The 26,522-nt window shown below is 43.5% G+C and overlaps 1 protein-coding gene across 1 annotated transcript in view; it reads right to left on the bottom strand.

Annotated features, from left to right (window-relative positions):
- LOC119394403 (WD repeat-containing protein 7) overlaps window positions 1-26,522 on the bottom strand; it is a 105,434-nt gene that overhangs the window by 58,006 nt on the left and 20,906 nt on the right. Inside the window, exons 9-17 of the mRNA XM_037661697.2 lie at window positions 26,036-26,059; window positions 21,585-21,675; window positions 20,211-20,376; window positions 16,342-16,424; window positions 14,832-14,991; window positions 8,548-8,768; window positions 7,208-7,403; window positions 5,434-5,657; window positions 3,484-3,619 (exon numbers count right to left, since the gene is read on the bottom strand). Coding sequence (XP_037517625.1) covers window positions 3,484-3,619; window positions 5,434-5,657; window positions 7,208-7,403; window positions 8,548-8,768; window positions 14,832-14,991; window positions 16,342-16,424; window positions 20,211-20,376; window positions 21,585-21,675; window positions 26,036-26,059 — 1,301 coding nt within the window. The remainder of the gene's footprint in view (window positions 1-3,483; window positions 3,620-5,433; window positions 5,658-7,207; window positions 7,404-8,547; window positions 8,769-14,831; window positions 14,992-16,341; window positions 16,425-20,210; window positions 20,377-21,584; window positions 21,676-26,035; window positions 26,060-26,522) is intronic.

Here is a 26,522-nt window from a genome sequence, read left to right as displayed (position 1 = left end):
GACTAGATACACAGTGTACAGTATGCCAGCAGGGTTCTCTCAAGCACTCAAAGGGCACTGGTCAACAAAGCAGAGGCAAAGAACAACACAACAGTCAATCATAAGTAAGCGCTCATCCACATTTTTTGCCCACTGTATTTTATTTGTTTAACTGTGTGCTACTTATGCTAAGTCTATCAGTCATACATAGCATTCAAGAGCAATAGATTTAGTGCATAAAACCTGACCACAGAAAGCAGATGACATCTAGGCAACAAGGGCATCCGTCCTGTCTGTAATCAGTGCAGCATATGGTACAGTATATGGTGCAGTGTATGCTGTGCGTTCAATGATACTATTAGATATAGTGCTAAAAACTGGACCCCTATCAACTAGCCCAACAGCAGGTAAGTACTACTAAATGTAACATCAGTGACCTAGAAATAACCAAGCAATGGGTGGGTACCCACACATTCTTGAGCATTACTCCATTTCATTCACTGCCTTCGCAGCAGGAACAGTGAACGACAGGCAGCATAGCTCCTTGACTCATGTGGTCGCTGTGCTTCTGCAAAATGACTACTTGGCAAGCGTCAGCTTTTTGGTGATCATCATTTGGAGCATGAAGTAACAATCCTTAACATTTAATTTAAGTGGAGCTAAAGATGTCTCATCAAGAATAGTGGAACAGAGTGTCAAAGAGAACACATAGTAGAAATTTAGCTGGGATCCATCGACTTGTAAGAATTGTCCAATTGCTCTTTAAGATAAAAAAATATGTTGCCGCATAGGCTTTCAAAGTGTCCTGGCAGATGCTTGTTTTCAAATATGGGGTAGTGTGGTGCACTCCTAGGTCTTCAGTACATCCGCAAGCCTGATACTACGAGTTACATGAATTTGCTAGCGCTCTTTAGTCCATATATTTGTATCCTTAAGCAACTAATTTATGCAATGCACGGGGCACTCTTGTGTACTGTGACAAAAGTGCCTTCGCTTCTGTATGTGGATGAATTTTGTGCTAGACATGCAATTTTTTTTATCCTTGGAAGTGATGACCTGAGAACATGATAAATTTTTGGCCATTCTTTCAAAAAGATTGCATTTCCCGATTCCAGTATTTCAATCTCCCTATTATCAGAACTCTGAGGTGGTTCCCTTCTATCCCAAATTATCAGACAGCGAATATACTCTTATGTAAGGGTTCACGAAGTAGACTGCATTCCGGCACGTGCTGATTGGGTAGTGCTGGAGAACTGTGGAGACTACTGGCACCAGTTTCGCCTTCTCTCTAGCTCTGTCCAATCAGAGTGCTCAGAAATGGACAGCGCACTTAATGGACTCACACAGAATACCACTCCTGCTAAGTTCAGAACTTAAGTCATCAACTAGCAGCACAATCATATTTGGCAGAAAGGAATGCCAATATAGTCAAATATAACTTTAGAAGGTAGTGGCATTTCCACCTAAAATTTGGATGCATACAAGCCTGCACCAATGGGTGCGCACTCTAGACTGACGTCATGAGTCAGACAACCGGTGACCCCACCGTCGAAGAATGTGACGGAGAACATGAGAGGAACTATTTCTCTAGACACGGAGGCAATCGGTTGCCATGCTTCAGCCCTCTGGTCATTCTGCATTCTTAAGTTGTGCATGACTACAGCTTGTACTTGATTATAAGAGCATGACAAGCAGATCAGAAACAAACACAAGGAAGCACAAAGTAAACAAAAGCAATGCTCATGATAGTCCACATTGTCAAACATCCACCATTCTGCTTTCCCTGCATTGTTTTTTCCTGTGTTTGCTGCCTGTCGAATTACAGAATTCGTAGAATCGGCTCACGAAGCCAGCCAATTCTACAAGCACAGTAAATTCGACAAGGCATGCGATAGCCCAGCTGGTATTTTGTAGCCATGCCTTATGCTTTATGCTAGTCTTATCATCCACTACCCGAAGCCTACTGATCCTGTTGGTAATGTGGTCAAACCGTTGTTCTGATCACTGGCCAAAAAGACATTTGCATCAGAAAAGGTATTACTACTACAAAATGCCGGCCCAGGTCTCTTCCTTTATTTTCCAAGTGAACCAGGCTGCAAAAAAAAGTAGGGGTGTGCGAATATTCGAAATTTCGAATATTTTTCGAATAGTGTTTACTATTCGATTCGATTCGCACTGAAATTTTACTATTCGAACTATTCGAACTTCCCAAAGACAAATGCAGTCAACGTCCGATTGAAAGTGACCCCTTCAGATTTTCAATATGCTTCACCTCATTACACTCTCGTATTGCGGCAAAGCTGCCTTTCAAGCTCCGTTACGGTCGAACTTAGCCAAGAGACAAAGTCCGGTTGGAAGTGGTCCCTAGATTTTCAATATGCTTCACCTCATCACACCCCCGTATTGCGGCAAAACTGCCTTTCAAGCTCCGTTACGGTCGAATTTAGGCAAGAGACAGTCAACGTCCGATTGAAAGTGCTCCCTAGATTTTCAATATGCTTCACCTCATCACACCCCCGTATTGCGGCAAAGCTGCCTTTCAAACTTCGCTACGGTCGCAAATGTATTAACTCAAGAAAACGCTGGTTCCAATATGGAGATGAAAGATTTGGCAGAGTTGGGGGCTCAATTAATGCTGTTTTGGACCTGAAATTTGGGCAGGAAGTCCGAGAAATCGGACGCCAAAGCTTTTTAGCATCCAAAATTTCAGATGTTCTTATATATCGACGTCTACGAGGCAGATTTGGAACTCCGGACTTGAAGGGAGCACACCCTTGTCTGCCACACCAGTTGGCCTTCCACAGAAGTTGAGAGAGGAGGAGAGGCTGAGAAAATGGCATTTTTGCCCATCACGTGTAAAGTGTTGTCGGCAACACTTTGGTTGCACCAAATCATCTACATAAATAGAATTTGGCCTCTACATTGCCTCATTCATGATAAGAAAGACAACTATGAAATATGACCCCACCAGCGCTTCATCAACCTAGCGAAAAGAAACACTTTCATGTTGCTATCTCACAAGAACATACTTAGGGATTCTCTGCAACTTTTTCTGTAATTTCACTTCGAATTATTCGAAAAATGTTTGAGAAATATTCGAAAATTATTCGAAATTATTCGATTCGATTCGCACTCAATATTTATTATTCGAATTCGCTTCGCACCCAAAATTTTGCTATTCGCACAGCTCTAAAAAAAAGTTAACTGCTTTAGTAGTAAACGATGTAGACTGAAGTTGTGACCACGTGACAAAATATGAACGAGAACAGTGCAGCCGTAAGTTGTCAGTAAGTACTACCTAGGTATGTAACCTAAGTCAGTGAGTACCGTCAGTAAGTACCTAAGTCAGCAGGTATGTTAAAGTTGTAAGAATAAGAATGCAGGTCACTGTAATCGGAACATAGCGACTATTATCCTTTGTTTGCTCTAAACTTCGTTGCGGTGTGATATAACATATGTGTTATACTAGACGTGTCATGTAAGGAAGCCATGCAAGGTGCCTACCGATGAGCGCTTCAATGTCAAAGAAGAGCACGTGGCTGTCCTGATCCACAGGGTTGGTCCTCAGCCCCTGGATCATGAGCGGGTGTGCACGGGAACGAGCATGGGCACTGTCACCCACTTCATGGCCCATTCCATGCTGCATTAAAGAATGTTCAAAGTGCAGTTAATTAGAACAGATGGGACTGCCTTCATTCACTGGTACCATATTTTCTTGCGTATAGCCTTCCCTTCCACAAACTGCAGAAAAATCCCCTATTACCCGCACATTTGAACCGTGCCAATTAATTTTACACCTTGGCATAAATGAAGCTTATTTTCACTTGGTTTCAGTCACTAGCGTCACCGCCCCACCTTTCTCTACTGTACGTCTCATCTGATGCTGACACTTCCACATTTCTTGCATTGCCTGGAAGCATTGCCATAAAGCCACTTTGCAAACTGAAATTCGCATGTAACCCACAACTCTAGGACAAATTTTCTGTTTTTTTGTGAGAGTTATACGCAATAAAATACGATACTCGAGGCCACCAATATATTAGCAGCTACACAGGAGTTGTGTCCTGTCTAGCATCATTATCTTTGTCTTGCAACTCCCGCACAGGATGGCATCAGCAAGTGTGAAACAATGATATTTATTTACAGACACTTTCCACGCAAAGTCTTGGAGATAAGTTTAGAGCAAGGCAGTAGGCTTGTGCAAATATTCGAGCAGTTCGAATACTCGAACGAATATTACATTACTCGAATTTGCTTAGAAGTGAATTTAAAATATTCTAAATTTCGAAGTATTCGGCATAAACAAATAGACACATAAACACCGCATGTAACCCCCTGTAAAGGTGGTTTCACTGCACTGCAGAGGTGCTGTACCGTGAATACACCTTTCCAGGGAAAATCGTACTGCCGCGAAGCACCACTTCAAGGTTAAATGAACAAATTACCCCCACATCGACTCATCACTTTTTAAGTTGAAAAGCTCATTATACTGGCTTATATGCTCTAAGTAGAGTAAATTTTAAAATGTAACGTATTTTACAGGTTATCACTTGCGTTGTACCGAAAGTCAAATCCTGCTACTATTCAAAGTTGCTGCCACCGAAAAGAATGACGTTTGCATATGCCTTCTTTCAGTTAAAAAAGAAATATTGTGCAGGTTAGTTGGGTCATGACAAATATACTCACTTTTCTTTATAATATGTGATATATACTATTTGAATTCGATTCGAAGTTATTCGACCATATCACAATTCGCTTTGAACCTAAAATTTGCTATTCGCACAGGCCTACAAGGCAGAGGTTGCACTTGGCTGACTGGATCGTAGCCAATAACCACAGAGAGTGAATCAAGCAAATGTAATCCTCCCGACTTCACACTTCGTCAGACTAGGCCCTCACTGTTTGTGAACATGCCCATCGCCTGAACACTCTGAACACTAGAAGCCAATGTACTAGATTTTTTTTCATTGACAAGTATAGGCAACTTTGTGGAACTTAGACCACAGTGCTGAATGTTTAAACAATATGTGATGACAATAATGATATTTTATGGGAAGGTAGTCGCTTCCTTCTGTGATGCACAGTCATGTCAAAGCTTCACCACCAACTCCACAATGAACTTTTACTACTGCGAGTGTGCTATGCCAGCTTGCTGTCCTGTCATGTGCTAAAATAAATCAAAACTGCCCTGCACAAAGTGTAGTTTTCATGCTTATGTACTTACACTGTAAAATTAAACAAATACAACACACATGCCAGAGTTTATGCAAAGCAAAGCTCTGTACATTTGTGCAACGCTTGTGTGCGTGTAAGATTCGTTGAGGTGACGAGGTTGCTCAGCATAGTCTGCCTGTAAGCAGATGTTATTTCCACAATGCACCAGTTGCCAATTGGTTGACTGTTGGCTGCCCCTCTCTTTTACCCTGAGTCCATGTGCTTTAAGGCATTTCCAACCTGGTGTCCGGGTGAGGGGTGGTGCGAAGCGTGGTGTTGCTGCTGCAGGTGGTGCAGTCCGCGCTGGGCGGCATGCCGGATGGCAGCCATGTTACGGTGGCGCAGACCCCGGAACAGATGCACCGCCGGGTTGGTCATGCGCTCTCCCGGGTGCCCAGTGTGCTCGTCACAAGCACTCAGAACCTCCTCTGCTGCCAGACCCTGCAGCACTCGATCCAGGTGGCCTGCACAACCACACGCGTTTAAGTTCATCGTTGTCGCAGAAAAATGGGAGTACAAGACACTGGAAAAATGGGTAATACGACGCAGTGTAACTTATTGTCAAGACACCACCATATATCAGTTAATGAAACAAACAAAAACACACGGGGCAGCATTAAGGCGAAAACCTTAGATGCCTATGTTGGTGGCCCCCCCAGAGAGCTGGTGACCTTGACGTGAAATGCACTATGATGAAAAAAATCCCTTCGCGAATGCATGTGGAAACAGCTGCGAGCAAGTGAAAAAATATATGCACGCCCAGCCAACGCCTCCTCTCGGCTTTACTGCGCAGATTAACACATGTTTTGCACATAAAAGTGGGCACACGCACGCTGCGGCTTTGCATCAAACTAGGCACAGTTGCTGCAACGTCGGCTGTTGTCGGCAGTGCTAGTTGGTGGCAGGGAGGTAAGTGACGAAGCGTGCATGCCCTTGTGGCTCGTGGAGACGACCACACAAGTATGCCACTGCAGTGTTGCTGCTCGTGCTTCTGTGTCTGCACGAGCAGGATGCTGAAGACAAGGGGATCCCAAACTGTGGAAGCAAGCAGTGGAACGACAGGTGCAACGAGCAGAAGACGTGAATACATGTACGACATGAAATGGGGCTCACATAAGGCATCCAAAGGGTCTACTTTGATGCCAAACATGCGTACTGCTCATTGTGGCTCCTGTCGTCTTACATGAATACAGCCTTCTTGTGTTCCAGGAGTTTAGCATCTGCCAAAAATTTTTTTACTATTCAAGTGAGGTGTACTAGCAATTACGAGATGAAGGGAAGCGAAAGTGAATAAAAAGAACGTCACAGTTTTGCCGCAAGGGCAAAGCAATGAATGTGATACTAGCAAGAAATTGGAATGTGATACGAAGTAAGGCTAGCAGCTCACTCCTTTGGATCCGATCTCCCGTATCTATACAAATGAATACAGCCGCTCCTCGGAACAACACCGTTTTTGTGCTGTCTGTCGTCTCAATACAAAGTAAGCAGTGAAAGCACAGCATGCACAAGGATAGACATTAGTATAAGTCTACTAATGTCTGTTGAGATAGCACGCTTGTGCCAGTGCTCGCGGCCACACAGTTGTTGCTTGAGTAACACAGTCCGCTCCCCCCACCGACATCCCTTCATGTTCCCTCGCTTGACGAAAGACGGATGGGGCGTTTCCTCTCTGCTTGAGGAGCCGTCGATGACAGATCTCGTAAGCAGGGTGATGTTATCGCATGTGCCCTTCATGCGACAAAGATGGCTGGCTTATTTCATCTCTGCTTCAGCCGCGTTCATCCCCAGTGCTTGCGTGCTTTTAGTCACGCATAAAACATACAATGTGTGGGGCAATGTTATCGATTTGTACTTTATACGGAACATGATGGCAATGGCAATGACAAAAACCCATTGGAACCACGACCTCCGCATTATGCAAGCAAGTACTATCGGTTGGGCTACGACAAGAGTCTACCCAGTACTCTAGTTCTGCCATTCCCAAGCTAACGAATGTGCTTCCACACATCCTCACCGGTCTCCATCTGCCAGACGTAAACCGAGCCGTCCGAGCAGCCGACCACCATGAAGTCGTCGAAGGGTCGCCACTTGACCACACCGACGGGGAACAGGTGGCGAGAGGCCAGCATGATGCACTTGCGTTCCTTCAGGCTGACCAACGCCACCGAGTGGTCACTGGCCACACTGCAGATGCTCTGCAGCACTCGTGTCTGAAAGTGCGATACAATTATGGGATGGCACAGTTAAAGCTGTCGATGCCTTGACAAACACAAACTCTTGAAATGATCATACACATACAAGCACCTCATTTATGTCCAACTATACCAAACGGTACTTTCTCAAATGTTGGATTACGATTACAGGATGCCGTGCCAATGGCAGTTTACTGTTTCAAATCATGGTTGTAGTTTTTGACAAACATGAAATACATATAGAAGTATCATAGAGGACAGACTTTTGGGCTAGTTGGTTTGTTATGTTCATTGAAGCCATAGCGCTGATAAGACAGGGACCACAGAAAGAGGACGGGACATGCGCCGTCCTCTTTCTGTGGTCCCTGTCTTATCAGCGCTATGGCTTCAAAGAAGTACCATAGCCAATGTTGTTTTTGGAAACTCCTGCAGAACTAAATATGGAGAAAAAAAAAGCTGTGACAAAGAGAAATAATAAAACATTGCAATAAGGCATCAATAGTTGGCAAAGTGTGGCTTTTTAAAGATTTAATTTGAAGTTATAGCCAACTTTTTCAGGAAATTATATTTGACCGACTAATCACACATATACGCAGAATAGTTGGTACATCGATTATAACAAGAGCACTACAGCAGGACCTCGTTGGTACATTCCCATTTCATGCAATTTCCTGGTGGCAATGTTCGCAATATTGTAACTAAGTGAAACTGTGCAGTCTTTTGGTGAATTTAGATTGTACGTTTTCCTGGATACTAGCACATTAGCTTCATGCATTTAGCTTTTTTCAAAAACATATCAAGAAGGTTCTACTGTATACCACACGGTGCCATGCTGCGAGCCAGTATCATATTTGTATCGTAACGGAGACTATATGCCAACTGAAATACCACACTGGTCACCAATTTCCTACTTCTGAATGTTCGTCTTCTTTGCCCTCCTTTCCTCAGCCCACTGGCATTCTCTTTTCACTGTAACAATATATTACCATCTGTCTTTTCTGCCATTCTTGGTCACAGCACATTTACATCGTCTGTACCAACAATACTACAGCAGCAAACACTGCAAGTGGCACTGCACGCAATGTTCCCAGCAATGTCCAACGTTTCACTGCAGTCTACTGCATGCAACAATCTGAAAAACAAAAACACGAGAAGTACTCACACTACAGTTACTAGGAGGCACTAGAAGCTGGGTGACCTCGCCTGCATGGACACAGAATCGGTGCAGCAGGGTGCCAGCGTACAAGTCCCACAGACAGACCGAGAAGTCCACACCCCCCGACACCAGGTGGGCAATCTCGTAGCGCGAATGCACGTGGTTCGGATACAGCAGGCAAGTCACACGACCGGTGTGGCCATGAAGAAGCTGGTGCTGCGGGTGATCTGCAGTCACAACCACACTGATCAACGAAAAATGCTCAGCTTTCAACCAACAGCACCGGGAAAGTGAAGACAAAGCTAAAGGTGAGTGACACAGAGTAAGCACTATCAAGTGAAACTTTAATGCAGAAAGAAATTAGGCACACACATCTCACAGTTCAGGTGCCCGAGTGAATGCTACAATATATCACCACAAAATAAAAATAATATTGACGCGGGAAAACTGTTTGAAAAAGCCACAAAGAAACAAAGCACTGTTAAGTTTAGTCAGTCAATGTGGTGTCACAACGGCTTTGATTCCTGACTTAGGGTGTGCTCGAAGACATACTGTAGTCAGCTAAGTAGACAGCTAAGCAGACAGCAGCCATTTTAAGTCTCATTCCTATCCTGACAAAGCTGTCCATATGGACAGGTTCGTAGAGACAGCGTCAAAGACAAAAATGATGCAGGCTAATTTGCTGTAAAAACAAGTGGCGATCAGAGTGAAGGCTAAAAGCTTTCCAAGGAGAGAACAGATTTTTGGGCTAGTTGGTTGTTTATGTTCATTGATGCCATAGCGCTGATAAGACAGGGACCACAGAAAGAGCGCAAGTCCCGTCCCCTTTCTGTGGTCTCTGTTTTATCAGCGCTATGGCTTCAATGAACTTTCCAAGGAGGTCTCCAGCTCAAAGGAAGATGTGGCCATAGTTTGTTACGTGCCTAATGTGAGCTACGTCGAAGCTTTCGCAGGATTGAACATGAAAAGTTAAAAGAACAGTGATTTTATGGTATATTCTAAGCTTTCTCTTGTTGACACAAGTTGGCATGACGCCTTGCTGACGTCTTCCATACGTTCCATTACTCAGGTTGGATGCAGAACCACCCCTCTCCCAAGAAACATGCACCCGGAGCACAATGTTAGCAGGAGAAAGGCGAGAGCGAAAGCTTTATTGAAAGAAATTGAACAGGTAGGTGAAGAGGCAGCCCTCGTAGACGCCGCCTGGGTCAAAGGCAAAGAGGCCTACACGGCCGTGGTGGTCGACAGCCAGGGCGAGATACGGGACGCCGTCACCCTGTTCACTAAGGAATCAACGGTGGCGGAGCAAGCCGCGATTGCTTTAGCTATCAGGAACCGAAAATGGTCTTACATTTATAGCGATTCCAAATCAGCAATTAAGAGCTTTGACAAGGGCTATGTCGCTGGGACTGCTGTTAAACTTATCGGCAATGTAGAACCTATAGAAACTGAAATCCGATGGTTTCCTGCACATATGGGACAAGTGGATGAGGCTCGGGTCAACCTCAACGAGGTGACGAATGATCTGGCACGAGGACTCGCTTGCCGTGCCGGTCAGAACCGAACCGACGCCCACTACCATTCCGGGGATCATAAAGATAATTTACTAACCTACAACGAGATCACTAAATACTACTACTTGGGGCGTAGACAATTCCCACTGCCACACGTAAAGTTGAACAGGGCTCAGGCAGTCACGCTACGTTTACTGCAAACTGGGACGTACCCCACTCCGTATTTTGTAACAAAAATTCACCCTGAAAGTGAAATTAGAAAAGAATGTGACGCATGCGGTGGCATCATTGAAATCAGACACATGCTGGCGGGCTGTCCCGCGACTCTCGCCAACCCCGAAGAAAAATGGCTTCACTGGCAGAAGATGATCTCCAGCTGTTCGTATCAGGATCAACTACGGGCTGTCCAGAGGGTTCACGATGGCGCCCTAAGGCTCGGCCTAACGGTGCCGACGTGGACGCGGCCCGCCTCGGTCTGAAAAGACCGGGCTTCAGGACTCTTAATAAAGTTTTGTGAATGAATGAATGAATGATGCTGTCCTCTAAGATGTCCGCGTAGACTATCTCCGATACTGACCAGAATTGAAGAACCCCCTCAGAAGGATTGCAGCTAGGGCTGGTTGGTGTTCCACGCTTGTGGAGTGGTGTGGTACAGAATAGAACAAAGGAGATACAGTAAAGGCTCATTAATGCGAACTCGAAAGGGACTATAAGATTGTTCGAATTAAGCGGAGTTAGAATTAGTGGGCAGGTGCTAGAATGAACGGACATCGCACGGATTTGCACTACACTGCACGGGCAGAACCCAAAGAAGCCACCTCTGGACTCGTTATCGCGAACTGGGCGCTACTACACGTTTGTGGTAGGCGATTCCGTAAATTAAGTTCATGGAGCTCTAGTGGCGAACAGAACTAATTGATCAGTCAGTGATACGCCAGAAACAAGCACCGGCATGCATTCATGTGAGGAGTGAGCTTTATTGTGAAATATATGATGCTATTCATGCTCCAAAATACGTTTATTTACATTGCAGAGTTAACGAAATCAATATTAAAAGTAACCAGTAATTTGCATTTGCTTGCGTTTCTTCTGTCGCGACTCCATGAGCATAATTTGCGGCTTGCCCGAGAGTTCCAGCGCAGCATCCGAATTCTCATCTGCTGAGCAATGCTGCTGTTCCTTGTTTTGCATCTCTAGTAAACTTGGTGTGGTTTGCTATTGCAACACATTAATTGTGATCACTTTGGGCCGGCTTCTGCGAGGAGCAAGGCAAACCAGGGGTTTCCAGTTCGAATTAACCGTTGTGGATACCGACGCGTTCGAATTATTGGACGTTTTCCCCCATAGAAATACACAGGACTTTGCCGGGACCCGAGCGCCAGTTCGAATTAACTGTAAGTACGAATTAACCGAGTTAGAATTAACGAGCTTTTACTGTAACTGGAAATCAGTTCTGTAGAACCCCGTAAAGTGGCGGAAGGATTAAGGGAAATTGACAAATTGAAAAGGATTTTTTGGCAACTAAGAAGCTTTCCTTGTGGCTTCGTGCCACAAATGGGTGATTGCCAATTTCCCTTTCCGAAAGAAGATAACTGATAATGAAGACAAGTTCTCATCTCTGTTGGCACTTAGGTTCTATGCTCTTTTTTGCATTACACCGTTCTATGTGTGATTCCTTATAACAGTGGCTGTATTTTCATGGAGACAATGCAAAAATGCTAATGAAGAGTAGAATTTCTTCAAGCGTAACCTGAAGGAACCACGTAAATGTGGTTTAGAACGACAGAAAGTTCGAGTTTGTAAGGATTTGTCATAAAAAATGGCAAGGCAAGCAGACATAGACAATAGAAAACGGCATTAGTGTAGCCTTGCCCTCTTATAATTGTGTCTCCTGTCTGCATGTCTTACCTTCTTTTCGATGCATCGGGAAAATATGTTCCATTTAACAACAGCTCCATTTACCGACAAAGCAGTATGGGAGTGCAGCACCCAAATACAAAACCAGCCAAGTTGGAGGCAGTTACATTGGTATTTTGTTTAATGAGATTCTATTGTGCTTAGATTTTAGTGCATGTTAACGGGGCCCTGCAACACTTTTTGAAGTATAATCATCGAATGGCTTCATTAAAACAACTTATTGCCTCATGAATCGACTTGCGCAAAGTTTCGGGAACCTGTCAAGTACGAGTGGAGTTACAGGCATTTATCGCACGCTTCAAGCGCTTTCTCTCTCCTTTCGTACCAGCGAGCGTGTTGAAAGTTACTCAGGAAGGGTAATGACAATGGGGCAAGAAGATGCGTCCATTCATAAGCGTGCGTCATGGCCTTGAGCACTTTCTTTCTTTCTTTTTCTTTGAACATGCGGCTTACTTTTAGTGTGATCGTGAGCACACACGTGGGCACATGGCGTCATCTAACGGCGGCTGCAGTAACTACACTCAAACCTCATTATAACAAAGTCGCATCTGCCACGAAAATAACTTCGTTATAACCGAAAATTCGTTATAAACGTTTATTTGTAACACTGTAGCTATGACAAGACTATTCTTCATTTAGTTCGTTAGAACCGGTAATTCGTTATATCCATTTTCGTTATAGCGAGGTATGAGTGTATGCAGCTCATGATGGTTAACTCGGCCAATGGCCGTGAACTTTGGGTTTATGGCACGGTCATTTGGGTTTAGGCATCATTTGCCGTGAGGAGGGAGTGATTTCTAGCTGACTTTGAGACTTAATTGTAAATTCCAGGCCGCATGCTGCACTATAATGTTTGGCAAGTGTGTTCTCAGGAGCCTCGACTACCAATTGGCAGCGTTTTCTGACCATGCTGAAAAAATGTTGCGGGGCCCATTTAAAGATCTCCAGATAAACTTTAAGCCTTACAAAAATATGTCTCTCATAACCTATTCTGCAGTTTCAGGCTGCTAAACCTGAAAGGTTAATGAAATTCAATGATAAGCAGCAAAGTCCAGTAACCACTGTATGTATGTATATCATGCTCATGGTATCAGGACTGCCACCAGCACATGCATAGTGGCCCAAGGCAACCCTTGTCCCTGTTTTTATTAGAGCTTGAGAATTGTGGACCAAGACCCAATAAAAGAAAATGAAAAAAAAAAAAGTGCCTGAGCCATCTTGGCTCGCCCTTGTGGGCAACAAGAAATCGCAAGATGGCCAAGAAAGAATGCATAATCTTGCCACAGGAGTGTGAAGCAATGTTTACTGTTACATCACGCAAGCCGTGAGGTAATAATGCTGGACTGATTCACATGGCATCAGAAACTAGCTATCCAAGCACCTAGGTACGATATTCTCCATACAGGATTTGGAGCAATACTAGTAGTTTAGAAAATGACAAGATGCTTTCAGGCACCTTTATATTCTCTCCACTGTGGCATACCTAGCCCCTTCAGACACGAATTATGATGCACTGTCTGCAAATGGGTCAAATTCGCATGGCATGATATTAAGACGCTCACTATTGCATTTCAAGAAAGAAAACGAAGGAATGTGTTGTGTTGTGTGAGTTTCAGTAATTAATGTTATTTAGCGTGTAACTAATTATCTAATTATTCTGCCTTCAGTCAGCTTCAATACTTGCATAAAAAGAATCGACCATTAGGCCTGAAAAGCATGCACACTTGCTTTTTTGGTTGTATTCGTTTAGAGCGGAGAAAATAAATACTCTTGACGTTGGTCCTGGAACGCGGCACGTCGAACGATCGTCTAACATGGTAGTGTTTCCAGCAAAGTGATCATCTGCAGCAATACGCAGGACAATGAAGTAAAATGACCGCTAGTTGTCCAATCAAGAAGCTTGCACGAATGTGCACACTGAGTTTCAGGCCATTTGAAGAAACACGCGACGTGGGACGCGCCTCCGAAGTTCGCGTCCCCAAACGAGGACGCCGTGTCGCAAAGGGCTAGCGTTCAACCCAATGCTGCTGAATATGACCACAGAACCCAATGGTAGTCAAGCCAATGCATCTTGGGAATAACGGAACCTCCAATTCAGGAAATGGAGGTCCTCCGATTGGTTATCCAGGGTCCCCAAATGTGAAACAACTCTCTATTTAACCCTTTCAGTGCCAATTCCGAAATGACTCGGGCGACGAAACACCTACAAGCCCTGCCCATCCCGAGCATACTTGTTTTGCCTCTTTAAATCACTCCCTACCACTCGTGAGACAACTCTTGTAGAAAAAAAATATCATGATAACGCGTGGCATGTCCCGCTGTATACAGATAGAACATATAAACAAAGATAACTTGTAGTGAAAATTTTGAAAACAGATGGAGTGCGTGCTTCCACACCAGCGTCGGTTCAGGTCTCTTTTCCAGCGTCTCAGCAGCGTAGCCATGGAGAGTCGGCGTGCCACGGGTGCACGCTATTTGCCAGAAGAAATTCATAGGCTCTTGATGAATTTGTACTCTGAATAAAATGAATAAATGACTCAGCCGTTCTGAAAGGATGGCTAATTATATAATTTCGTTAATTAGTTCACTGCTTTTCATTTTCTTGAAATCATTAATTTGTGAGCGCTACTTTTTAATTGATCGCATAATCCCTAATAAGAATGTTTACATGCCCTGAAGAGCATGCTACTGCACTGCTATCACAAAAATTCCACATAACAAAAAAAAACCCCAGCAGAAAGTGTGGAGCAGTGCCCCCCCCAAAAAAACACCGGCAGTGAAAGGGTTGATTAGCTTGTCCGACATCCATTAAAAAAAGTAGCCAAAAAAAGCCAAGTTGCTACGTGCCTTTCCTCTTACCGTCATGGTGATGCTTCCCATAGAGTAGCTGCAGCATGACAGCTTGGGTGGCCGACACAACGACGATGCTGCCATCTTCCCTGCCAACCACTAGGCGTCCTTGAAGGGGTAGGTAGACACTGGCAGTGAGCTTCAGCTCCTGGCTCTCTCCAGGCAGTTCCTGGAACAGATGCACAGCTGGTAGTTAATGCACTTAGTAGTTGCACAGTTGGCAGTTGCACTATTACTTTGCGCTCTCCATTCTCGTCTATGATGCTGGGCTTTGTTGAGTCGTATATTTGTATCTAGTTTCGCTCAGCGCTGCACAAGATAAGCACAAACCAACACTTTACACAGTGTGGCATGAGAAAAAACATGGCAATGCCATTTCCACATGTGTGTCAAGGATCAAGGGGGAAGCCTAGTCTTAGACCAAAAAGAAATTTTCAATCTCTATCTTCTCATTACGGTGCTGAAAACTTGTATATATACGTAACTCTCTGTGTTAATTTCAAATGAGTAGTACCCAAATCCATGCTTCAGCACCAGGCCATTGTCAACAGGCCATTGTCTTGCTCGTTGCAAGAAGTGAATGAGATAGCAGGAACTAAAGATATGTTGCAGACGTTGAGATTCTGACAATACCTACAGTGGCCCACTTTCATTTCAATTTTGTGGAAGCTTAGCTTTGTTCACCTAATTTTTCAAGCAAGTCTGGAAAAAGGTGAGCTCTTCACGTTTCACTAAACACATTATCAATGGTTTCTGCACGACTCAAGGAATCCAGTGAGACCAACCTTGTTGTTCTGTGTACCTCGCAACAAGAATTATGAGAGTGCAGTGTTGAGAAATCAACATGGTTCTTCAACAAGTCTTCTCATCAAAACATTCCCCTCAGCAACATTTCCTGTTCAAGAATTTTTCATCACTTCAAGTGAGGTCCTTCCCCTGGAATTCTATCTAGAGAGAGCACGGTCAACATGAGAATGTTTTTATAGAAGCATCATAAATACATTAACAGGCTTTTAATTGAAATGTTCCTTTTGGCATGCTGCTAAACATGACACATATCAGAGGAGTCAAACAAGAAGTAATGATTACGCTAAGGAATGAATTTAATTAGAGGGATTAAATGTTCATCACGCAACATACACTTTTTTTCTGCCTTTGTCCGGTGATGACATCTCATGATGAGAAATCCTCTGAAGTGAGTAAACCAGAACTTATTTAAATTATTCAGAGTTACAGAACTCAAGCACCACTAAAAGATTCCCAGATCTTTTTGCTCCAGTCTAACGTGCCAGAAAACAATAGATGTGATTAGCACCTGCAGTTGATAAGCTATGCTGTGCCGTCTGTCACATAAGAAAAAAACCTGTCACAAACTATCTTTTGAGCATATGACACAGTCAATCTACAGATATCCCGTTTTCACAGATTACTGTCTTGGGCATGGCCAGGAACATGCATCGGCCGTCAGATGAACTTACATCCAAAGGCGTACGTGAATGGATGATACGAAGGAACCAACCATTTTGTCTAGAATGCCTGGAGGCGGTGGCTTCATTTCGTCCCAAGCCTCTTGCAAAGCCAGGCTCAGGAATGGCTCCATTTCTAAAGAGAAAAGAAAAAAAGAAAGACTTGCAAAGAGAGCCAAGTTGTGCCCTGTTTGCAGTGTGGAGGCTCCTCCTGGCTAGCCCTATATTATATAACCACTTGCAGCAGACAGGGCTGAATAAGCAAAGCTAATTTAATCCTTTCTATGCCAATTTCAAAATTTCCTTAATCTTTTTATGGGTGTTTCATTGTGAACAACTTTCATTATTCAAATGTCCGTAATTAAAGGGACTGTCTACCGCTAGGAAAAATTTTTTTGATTGTGGTGAAAATGAGAAGATCGTTCGTCACATCGGCGGCAACGAGCGCGCTTTCGTCCCATAAAAAAAGAATTATAATTTTAATCTGATGTTGAAAACCGTGAAAGAATGACCGCTAGCGTCACCCAACGGCAAAGTGGTCGCAATTCCCGCAATCTATAGGTGTGACAGACTATCCACACAGGTGGACTTATTTTGCTTAAAAACAAACATGTAGAACTTGAGAGTGTATTTTCCGCTCTTGAAACAGCTTTCGATTGCGTCAAAAAGTAATTTTTGCTGTATTTTTTTATCCCACGCGCCCAAAAAGACGCCTGGCGGCGCTGCCGCCGCCGCCGCTTTCGAGTTCATCTGCTTCAACACCCCGCGCTGTTTGTGCCGTTACGCTGCACTGTCGTTAGGATGTCTCGCACGTGCTGCGCTGTGAAGGCATGCATTTATAATCGCTACATCAGTACAGGAGTTTCGTTACATCGTTTGCCTGCAAGACCGTTACAGAAACGTGTGTGGGAAGATTGCGGCAGCAGTGCTAAAATAAACGCATACACTGCAATCATAGCAAAACGAGTGTTCTGTAATCGTATAATACGGCTTCATTTAACTGATGGTGCGCTTAAAACGACTGTTACATTCATTGCATTAGTGTTCAGAGAAAAAAAAAAAGTCACAGTTTCGCCGCAAGGGCGAAGCAATGAATGCGATAGCAAGAAATTAATGCTATACGAAGTGAGGCTCGCCAATGGATACTCTCAGTTTGAACAGCGTTCCTGTTGCAAAGGCGGCCGAAGCAGCGAAGGAAACTAGCGTGCTTCAACTGTCGAGCTGTGACACTTGATAGTTCGCGCTCATCTTCTGTTTGTTCGTTTAGCGGCGTCCCTTCAGCTCGAGTGACTTTCGTACGCTCGGTAACATGAGCGCGGACATCACGGTGAAAGCGTGAAACATTCCTCTTCCCCTCACCGCGAGAAAACCGCGCGAGCAGACAACGGAAGGGCAATGTTCTCGCTGCGCAAATATAAGAAGCGAGCGAGCTCGACGACGACTTTTAAATGCGCCCGTCGTGCTGCTAGCGCCATCTTGCTGGTAATGAAGAAATGCTTATTATCGCCTGCCGTGTCTGAGTCCGTCCAGCGGTAAAGGGTGTGTATATAACGCTCGCCGTTAGCTACGTGGAGGATCTGCATTTCGTGGCGTAGTGGATAGCGCCACTCGCTGCGGAGCAAGAGGTCCCTGGTTCGATTCCGCGCTTCAGAAGCATTTTTCTGAATTATTTTTCTTTGGGGCTTTTATATATATATACATACTTATACATATACGGTGCATGATGGCTACAGGGACGGACATTTTCCAGCCGAGACTGTCCATATAATTGCTATCGCAATAAAAGAAATCCTACAGAAATGACATGTGCTTTCGGTTTTAAGTTTTACCGGCACTACAATCGTCATCGTGTCCACCAACCAGTGTTGTGGGGCATATTCACACCAATGGAAGAAGACCGAACGCAGATCGAAAAATTCTGTTTTAAAATTTTCTACTCACTTTCCAGAGAAACCGCTGCAAGGTTGGACACTTCAGACGGTATGCTTTCGAATGCGGTACAAAACAGAAAAGCGATGAAGGACGGTAGACAGTCCCTTTAAGTTGTTTTCTGCAGTTGTTGCCTGTCAGGTTGTTCTTCTTAATGTTTCTGTGTTGCTGATAGGCAATGCCACAGAAACAAGGTACACGAAGCACGACATTTCTGGGGACAGAAGTGAAGTGTGCTTTTGTAGACTGCAGTTTGATGCATCGTTACACTACTGACACACTGAGGAAAAAAAATATCGCGAGGGTGTCTGCACAAGAGCCTTTTTGCCATTCCACACCTGTGTGGCCACCAAAGGCCCCAAATCTTCTTCAAGATTGGCAGTACTATGTTGAAGTTCTAAAAACAACACACTAGAGCATTTAAGGTCTTAATTGTTTACTGGAAGTGAAAAACCACTGCAAAAAAGATGTTGTGTCACTGGAGCCAGCTCACTTTATTGAGATGCATGGGAACTGACTACTTCTCCCTTTCCTCCAACAGCACTCTACAAAATGGCTTTGCAGGGGGCTGTTACCATACAGTGTTTCCATAAAGCCATGGTGCACTTTTGACTGGTCACAGCAAACCAGTGAAATAAGACAGAAATCTGAAATCTTCACCAAATAAAAGGAAAATCTTCCAAGTTTCATACCCGTTCACTACAGTTCAATGTAGCCTCCATTTACTGCCATACACACATCTAAATGATATTAAGGTTTTTCCCACACACCGTTAAGGACATCTGGTGTAACGGAGTGAAAAACGTCTGTGATTCTCCGTTTTAAATCATTAATGTCGTTACGTGGTGGCACTTTGTTGTGTGCACAATGATATTCATGTTGCACTTTGGTAGTGGATTCGAATTTAGCAAGGCAAGGAACACACTGAACTTTCCTCTTTACCGCCCACATCTCGACTAGCATGGACATGGGCTGATCCACTGCTGTGCAGTTTGGGTACTTTGTCATCACCTGTGTGCGCACATCCTTGCACTTCATACTACAGAAACTTGGATAGTTTGCCTATCATTTAGTGAAGATTTCATGTTTCTATGTTATTTCGTTGCTTTCCTGTGATCAGTCAACAATGCACTATGACTTAACGGAGACACTGTGTCATGCAACAAATACAGTCCATGATAATTTTAACAGAGGTATTTTTGGCACACGTGTAACCTTAAGAGACAGGAAGAGAGCAGAGTGGGTCAGGGAACAAACGGGGGTTAAGGACATCATAGTTGAAATCTAAGAAGATGAAATGGAGATGGGCCGGGCATGCAGCACGTCGGCAGGATAACCGGTGGTCATTAAGGGTAACTGACTGGATTCCAAGAGATGACAAATGCGTGAGGGGGAGAAAGAAAATTAGGCGGGTAGATGCGATTAAGAAGTTTGTAGGTATAACGTGGCAGCAGAAAGCACAGGACCGGGTCGATTGGCGGAACGTGGGAGAGGCCTTTGCCCTGCAGTGGGCGTAGACAGGATGATGATGATGATGATGATGATGATGACATTGATGCACCCGAATTCATGTTCAAAGAACTTATCTAAAATGCTTTTTCATTAACCAGCATTTTCACAGCCGTTATTCAGAGCCACAAATTACACCGCCGCATTGATTGCTGTGTGCCACCTACAATTAGTCATCGCAATGACAGTCATCGTGGCGTCCCTTACCATACTACACCATAAATACAGAGGCTGCATTCGCAAGATATCTCGAGACTCTATGCAAAATGTAGCAGCCTTTGCATACACGTGGGAAAGGCTAGAAATTCTAGATTATTTGCAGATGCAAAACCAAAAATATGTCACCCAGTTTAATTTAGAGTAAGGAACCCAGCAGGATGCTCATCAACTCGTACATCTTTGCACAGGTTTTCAACATCATACATGTTTGACATACACCGCATGCAGTGACACGAGCCCAGAGGGAAGGCACCCAAATACTCACGGACAACGGCATTTGCCTCTTGGCGCATGCGAGCTACGTCGGAAGCGGCCACGTCCACAACGTTCCACAGGACAACTCGACCGTTTGAGTCTCCCCTCAGGAGCACCTTGTGAAAGCCGCCCCGCGTGCCCAGGAAGTATCCCATGGCGGGAGGGCACACAAGCCTCTGTAGACAAAAACAGCATTAGGAACTTGATTAGGCCACGTTCAGACTTCCTATGCAATGTACAGATGTGCATTGTAGAATAGCGCAAAAGATAGTCAGGGACACAGGCTAGACAGACGATACGTTATCTGTCTCAGCGAATTTAGACAGACGCATCAACAGCTAAGCAGACGTATCGTTTGTCTAGCCTGTGTTCATGTCCATCTCTTGCGTTGTTCTACAATACCAACTAGCTCAGCCTTCCTTACAGATACAGATATGGGTTAATGCCTCAACAATGAGCTTACCCATATAACTATAACGCAATCCATGTGCACCCAAGAATCTTGTTCTAACAAAATCACATTTTTTGAAATGCTGCTATATATTTATATAGCGAAGTGCCTGACGAAGAAACTAAAGTTTGCAATGCCTCCAGGATCAGAGACACTGCAACGATCGGAGGCGAACGACGATGTCATGTGATGACGTCACAAATTTTAGTGATATCTGGCATCACGATGACGTCATATGGTGAAGCCATCACGTGATGATGATTTTTTGCATCACTCGTGCTGACACTGTCGACAATGAAGGTCAATTTTTGTGTTTGATGAGGAATCTAAGGTTTTCACCTGAATAAATTTTCTAACAATCATCACTCAGACGACATTCTGCAAAATTCAGAACGCTCCCACGTGATCAAAAAACTTTTCTCTTTGAAATACCCTAGAAATTCGCTGTTTTCAATGTAATAAATCAGCATGATTTTTTTCTAATACACTTGAGATGGTTGCCAAAATGGCAGGGACGTTTGGCCCTATATTGACATTAAACCGTACATGTCTTGCCAACTTTTGCAATGTACAGTGCACACGGATTGAAACACTTCAATTTAGGGCTAAGTATTACACATACTTTCGTCTCAGCTGTCTTGAGTTCACATCATATTGGCGCAGCTTGAACACTACATCACAGCCAACATTACCCTTAGAGGCCAGAGTTGTAGCAACACGACGCAATTATTTTGATCAATCGCGAAATACCCGTCTTTATACTAGATGACTGGTTTCAATCCGTGAGCGCTGTAGAATGCACTGTCTGCCTTCCCATTGCTCTTTTGTGGCTTCTTTGTTCTCGACAAAATACCGCTGCAACAAAATTGACTTCCCGTCCCAGAGACTGTTTTAGGTGGCGTTTACAGCAAAGGTATGATGCTGAAAACTTGCCTCATCGTTGGGAACAGCAAGCACACAGAAGAGGAAAGCGTTGTCTTCGGAGTTGGGTCCCGTACGGAACTCTCTGCTGTCGGCAATGGCACTGAGGCAGCACAAGGAACGGGGAAATTGCAGCGTGAATTAGTCGGCACATGCTAAGCACGGCCTGTTGTCATTGCCTCACGAGCCGATACACTCACCACCAGACTGGTTGGCGAAGCCCTGGCAAGACAGCCACATAGCAACAAGCGGCAAAGACTACTGTAACAAATGTTCAGCAAGCAAGCGAGAAGCATGGCTGTGTCTTTGGCAAATGGTTTGCTGTAAGTTACTTTCACTCAATGGCACCTACAAAATTCAGCTTTGCAGTGAACTAAATTACATCCTTTTTAGCTATTCAACAAACATTTTACATTGTAGAATTTGAGAATAATGCTTTCAGTGACTATGTGTAACTTGTTTGGCAAGTTATTACTGGTTCAAATTAGAGCTGTGCGAATAGCAAAATTTTGCGTGCGAAGCGAATTCGAATATTGAAGTGTGAGTGCGAATCGAATAAAATATTTTTTAAATATTTCTCTAATAGTTCTAGAATATTTTTCGAATACTTCGAAGCAAAATTGCAGAAAAAAAAGTTAGAGAGGATTCCTAAGCATATTCGTATGAGATAGCAACATGAAAGTGTTTCTTTTCGCTATGTTGAAGCACTGGTGGGACATTGTTTCATAGTTGTCTTATCAAGAATGAGGCAATGTAGAGGCCGAATTCAATAATTTGGTGCAACCAAAGTGTTGACGACAACGCTTTACACGTGATAGGCAAGGATGCCATTTGCTCAGCCTCTCCTCCTCTTTCAACTTCCGTGGAAGCCCGTGGAAGCCCACTGATGTGGCGGACAAGGGTGTGCTCCCTTCAAGTCCGGAGTTCCAAATCTGCCTTGTAGACGTCGATATATAAGAACATCTGAAATTTTGGATGCTAAAAAGCTTCGGCGTCCAATTTTTCGGACTTCCTGCCCAAATTTCAGGTCCAAAACAGCATTAATTGAGCCCCCACCTCTGCCACATCTTTCATCTCCATGTTGGAACCAGCGTTTTCTTGAGTTAATACATTTGCGATCATAGCAGAGCTTGAAAGGCAGCTTTGCCGCAATATCAGGGTGTGATGAGGTGAAGCATATTGAAAATTTGAAGGGGTCACTTTCGATCGGACGTTGACTGTATTTGTTTTTGGGAATTTCGAATAGTTCGAATAGTAAAATTCCAGTGCAGATCGAATCGAATAGCAAACACTATTAGAAAAATATTCGAAATTTAGAATATTCGCACACCCCTAGTTCAAATATATAATTTTGACCTGCTTTGTATACCTTGTTGTATAAGTTACCACTGCTTTGTAAATTTAGTCTTTAAACTTCTTCATTACCGGTTTTTGCACCTGCACCACATACAATGTTTTGTTTTCTCTTGTAATTGTTGGAGTTCCTCCACAAACGAGTGCTCATTCAAGATGTAATCATTTTTTTCTAACCCTTAGCGGTCCGTTGTTGGGCCCCTCCCAACAACACAATATGGCTGCAGTGGTCCATTGGCAGGCACTGGTGGACAAGCTCTTTTGTGGTTTAGGTCACGCGAGCGTTTTCTCACTGCATTATGTGCCATCTCTAAAAGAGTATGTAAACTTCATTACCTTGTGCTTTGCTTTTTTTTAAAGTTTCGGACCAGAATGGATGGGAGGTGGGTAAAGGTTCCAGACTGCAAAGGGTGAATCGAAAGACTTCTCACTTGACTTGTGAAAACGTTCCAGGGGCCTGCCTTTAGAAAATGTCTAGTGAATTATGAATAAATATTCACTGATTGGATGACTGAAATGCTTTATATTTTTGTAATCATATGTGTACAGCTCATTTTTTGGTTGCTTCAGCAGCTGATCGCTACATGCTGTATATATTTACAACAGTCGAGGTGGTGGTGTTCTTGGCTCTTGAGCCTCAGACAGTTTGCTAACATAAACAGACCTCAAACCACGAAAATAACATCTTTTTTTTTAAGCTGCATTCTAAGCACAAGACATTTGTCATGCACCGAGAACAATACTACCATACCAACAACCTGCCTGACTACTTAAAATTAGGAGAACTGGCCAAAAAATAATTTATTGGCAAGAGTGTCAACAGCTAATTTCGTGGTTCGAGGTTGTTTAAAAAGAAGTACAGCAAAAATAGACAATTAAATGCGCATGCACGGATTAGAATGGACTAAGCCAGCGCACCAATAATCTGCAGTAGAATTACTGGCATCTGTTACCAAACAGATTGAAGTACATCAATGGCACAGCTGTACTGGCACGATACGAACTAAAAGGAAAAGCAAACATGCTCAAGCACACGCATACAAACTACAATGTACAGAAACTAAAAGCTTGCTGCTTTGCATGTGCATTAGCATGAAACTTGCGAGAACATCCATGCTACATCAAAGGCATTTCTATTTACATAAGGGGTCAGAAAATTTTCTGTTCTTAACAAATGTGACAAGTACGGCTTTGGTGCTGAAAGTAAAAAAGACGTAGCAATGGAAAGCTTCTATGGTCAAAGCCTGCCACAGAATGCAAGAGTGAGTATTAACGTCCTGATTACTGTAATAAGTATACAAAAGTTTGCCAAATTAGGTTCTAGTTGCTGCACTCCATTCTCAAGGATCTTTATTCTTAAATAAATATGTGCTTACTCAAACGAAACCGCCATCAATCTCTATACATATGCTGTACGTTTTTACCCTTGTAGAAGTTGATGACGAAAACAATCAAAATAACAAATGCTTTTTGGACTAGCTTGTTTTTGTAAGTGTTACTGACTCCCATTTTTAGAGAAGATGCACAGACAGAATGCTTTGGGTTACATTACGCCACCATAATCATCATCACTGCAGACAAAGTGCTTCTTGGAGCAATTGTTCACTCATCCTTGAATGCTGTGTCAGCAAGCCTGTGGAATTTCGTAACCTTTGCACATTAATACTTAATCCCATTCTCCTTGCCACACTACAACCTAGTCCTGTCCCTCTTTCAACTGCGTTTCCTTTCCTTGCAATGCTACATTATGATACTAACACTGGATTCAGATGATGGATGTAACCAAAGATGCACGAGCCACAAGGCATATGATCCATGTTGGATCACTTTGTGGCTAGCATTCGTATGACCGAGGGATAAAGTATGCAAATACAATGCACTGTGGGAATTGGTGTACATGAAGATTTGATAAGCCAGCTAGGCAAAATGGCGCATTACGACAAGAGATGCACAGCGCTTTTTAGAAACACGTCCCTCAGTCCCCACAGTTGACCTTGCAGTGCTGTTTTATTCAGAATTAAGACATGCTGAAGTGCAAGGCACAACATAATCTACTTTGTACGGTATGACGAAAGACATACAGAAAATTTTGGCAATGAACGTGTCTTGTGACTTCTACCTCCATTGTCAGCTAGAAGGTGCACGCACTTACTTTTCTTGGAAGTTAATTTATGCAATGTGAAGCAGCTGATGCACTGAGCATTTCAAAGCACTGCCTTACATGGGGAAAATTCGTAAGGGCATTTTATTCTGCCTTGCATGTGTTTGTGGCATAATGGTTAGAGTGTCAAATTTTTATGTTGGGGAACTGGCTCAAAACCAATTATCACACACATAGTTTCTCTTTCTGCATTATCTATGTTGCAACAATTTTGTGGTAGAAATTAAATGAGTTGGGAGATTGCAGCATTTTGACACTCAAAAGATCACACCTAGACACCTCTAGCTGCAGCAAGAGGCCGAGAAAGCTTAGCTTTAAAAACTGATTGTAGTGTGGACAAACTAACAAACTAAAGGTATGTTGGAGCAGTGTGCTGTTCTACAAGAAACCACCCAGCTAATGGCATCAGTCACGTGTTTCCTGTTGCACATGTGTCAACTCAACAAGCGACTCAATTCTCTGGTGAGTAGTTGCCCGATCACAGCTTTCTAGTCGTAACAGGATTGAAGAAGGTGTTGCCAGACTGGGGCGTTTCACTATCAGTATTTTAGTATTTACTGCTGATAATCTCTGCACCACTTTGGCTTCTGTCTGCACCATGGATTACTTTGCGAGGAATAAGGAAAGTGTGACAAGTGGCATGCGATCCCAAATCACGATTCCATCCATCATGTGAATCCAGCTAAAGACAAAAAAACACTACAAAATTCATGCCTGGCATTGAATAGGTAAGCCATTCTTCAGGCAGAAGTGCAGGACATTTCTTTGTGAACATCGGCCATGACACATCATGTGACCAGTAAGGAGGGTGGGGTGCAAGTTTGCAGCGACTAATGAGCATAGCGCGATGGAGTCGTGCAAAACATTGTGCGCATGCGCTGCATGTTTTTGATGCAAGGTGGCAAAAGCCAAGGTGCAGGGGTGATGGGGGCGGTGTTGGTATACCAACCTAATTGCTTTTCCCTTCAGTTTGCTGTTCGGAGAAAGGAACAAGACAGGGTTGAATTTGTTTTCTGTTCTTGGTGAGTGAGCAACACCGTTCGGCACAATGTTCAACCAATGGTCAACCAATGGTCAACCGAAGGCTAGACATAACCTCAGGCTGGAGAGACAGCACATGACTTGAACGGCACATTTCACAAAAGTGTTTTTCACTGTTCTCAAGCACTTATTCAAGACACCCTTCGAAAACAGGACAAAGAGGCTTTGGAAATCTGTCCTATACCCCTTCCATGCGATTCTAAAAGCTGGGTTCATCTGCTCATTACCGGTAAGCAAAATTACACAACACATTTCAGTTTCTTAATACAAGTTTTTTCACTGATAATACTTTTAGTTACATGCATTCTCGTAACATTAAGTTTTGTAATAAATATTTGAAATTTTGCATAACTAAACACTTAGATTACTGTCCACAAGGTTCTACGTAAACTATT

This window comes from Rhipicephalus sanguineus, chromosome 5, assembly GCF_013339695.2.
Source record: "Rhipicephalus sanguineus isolate Rsan-2018 chromosome 5, BIME_Rsan_1.4, whole genome shotgun sequence".
Lineage (NCBI taxonomy): Eukaryota > Metazoa > Arthropoda > Arachnida > Ixodida > Ixodidae > Rhipicephalus > Rhipicephalus sanguineus.
Note: the sequence above shows the minus strand (reverse complement) of the source record. Positions and strands in the feature narration are given on the sequence as shown.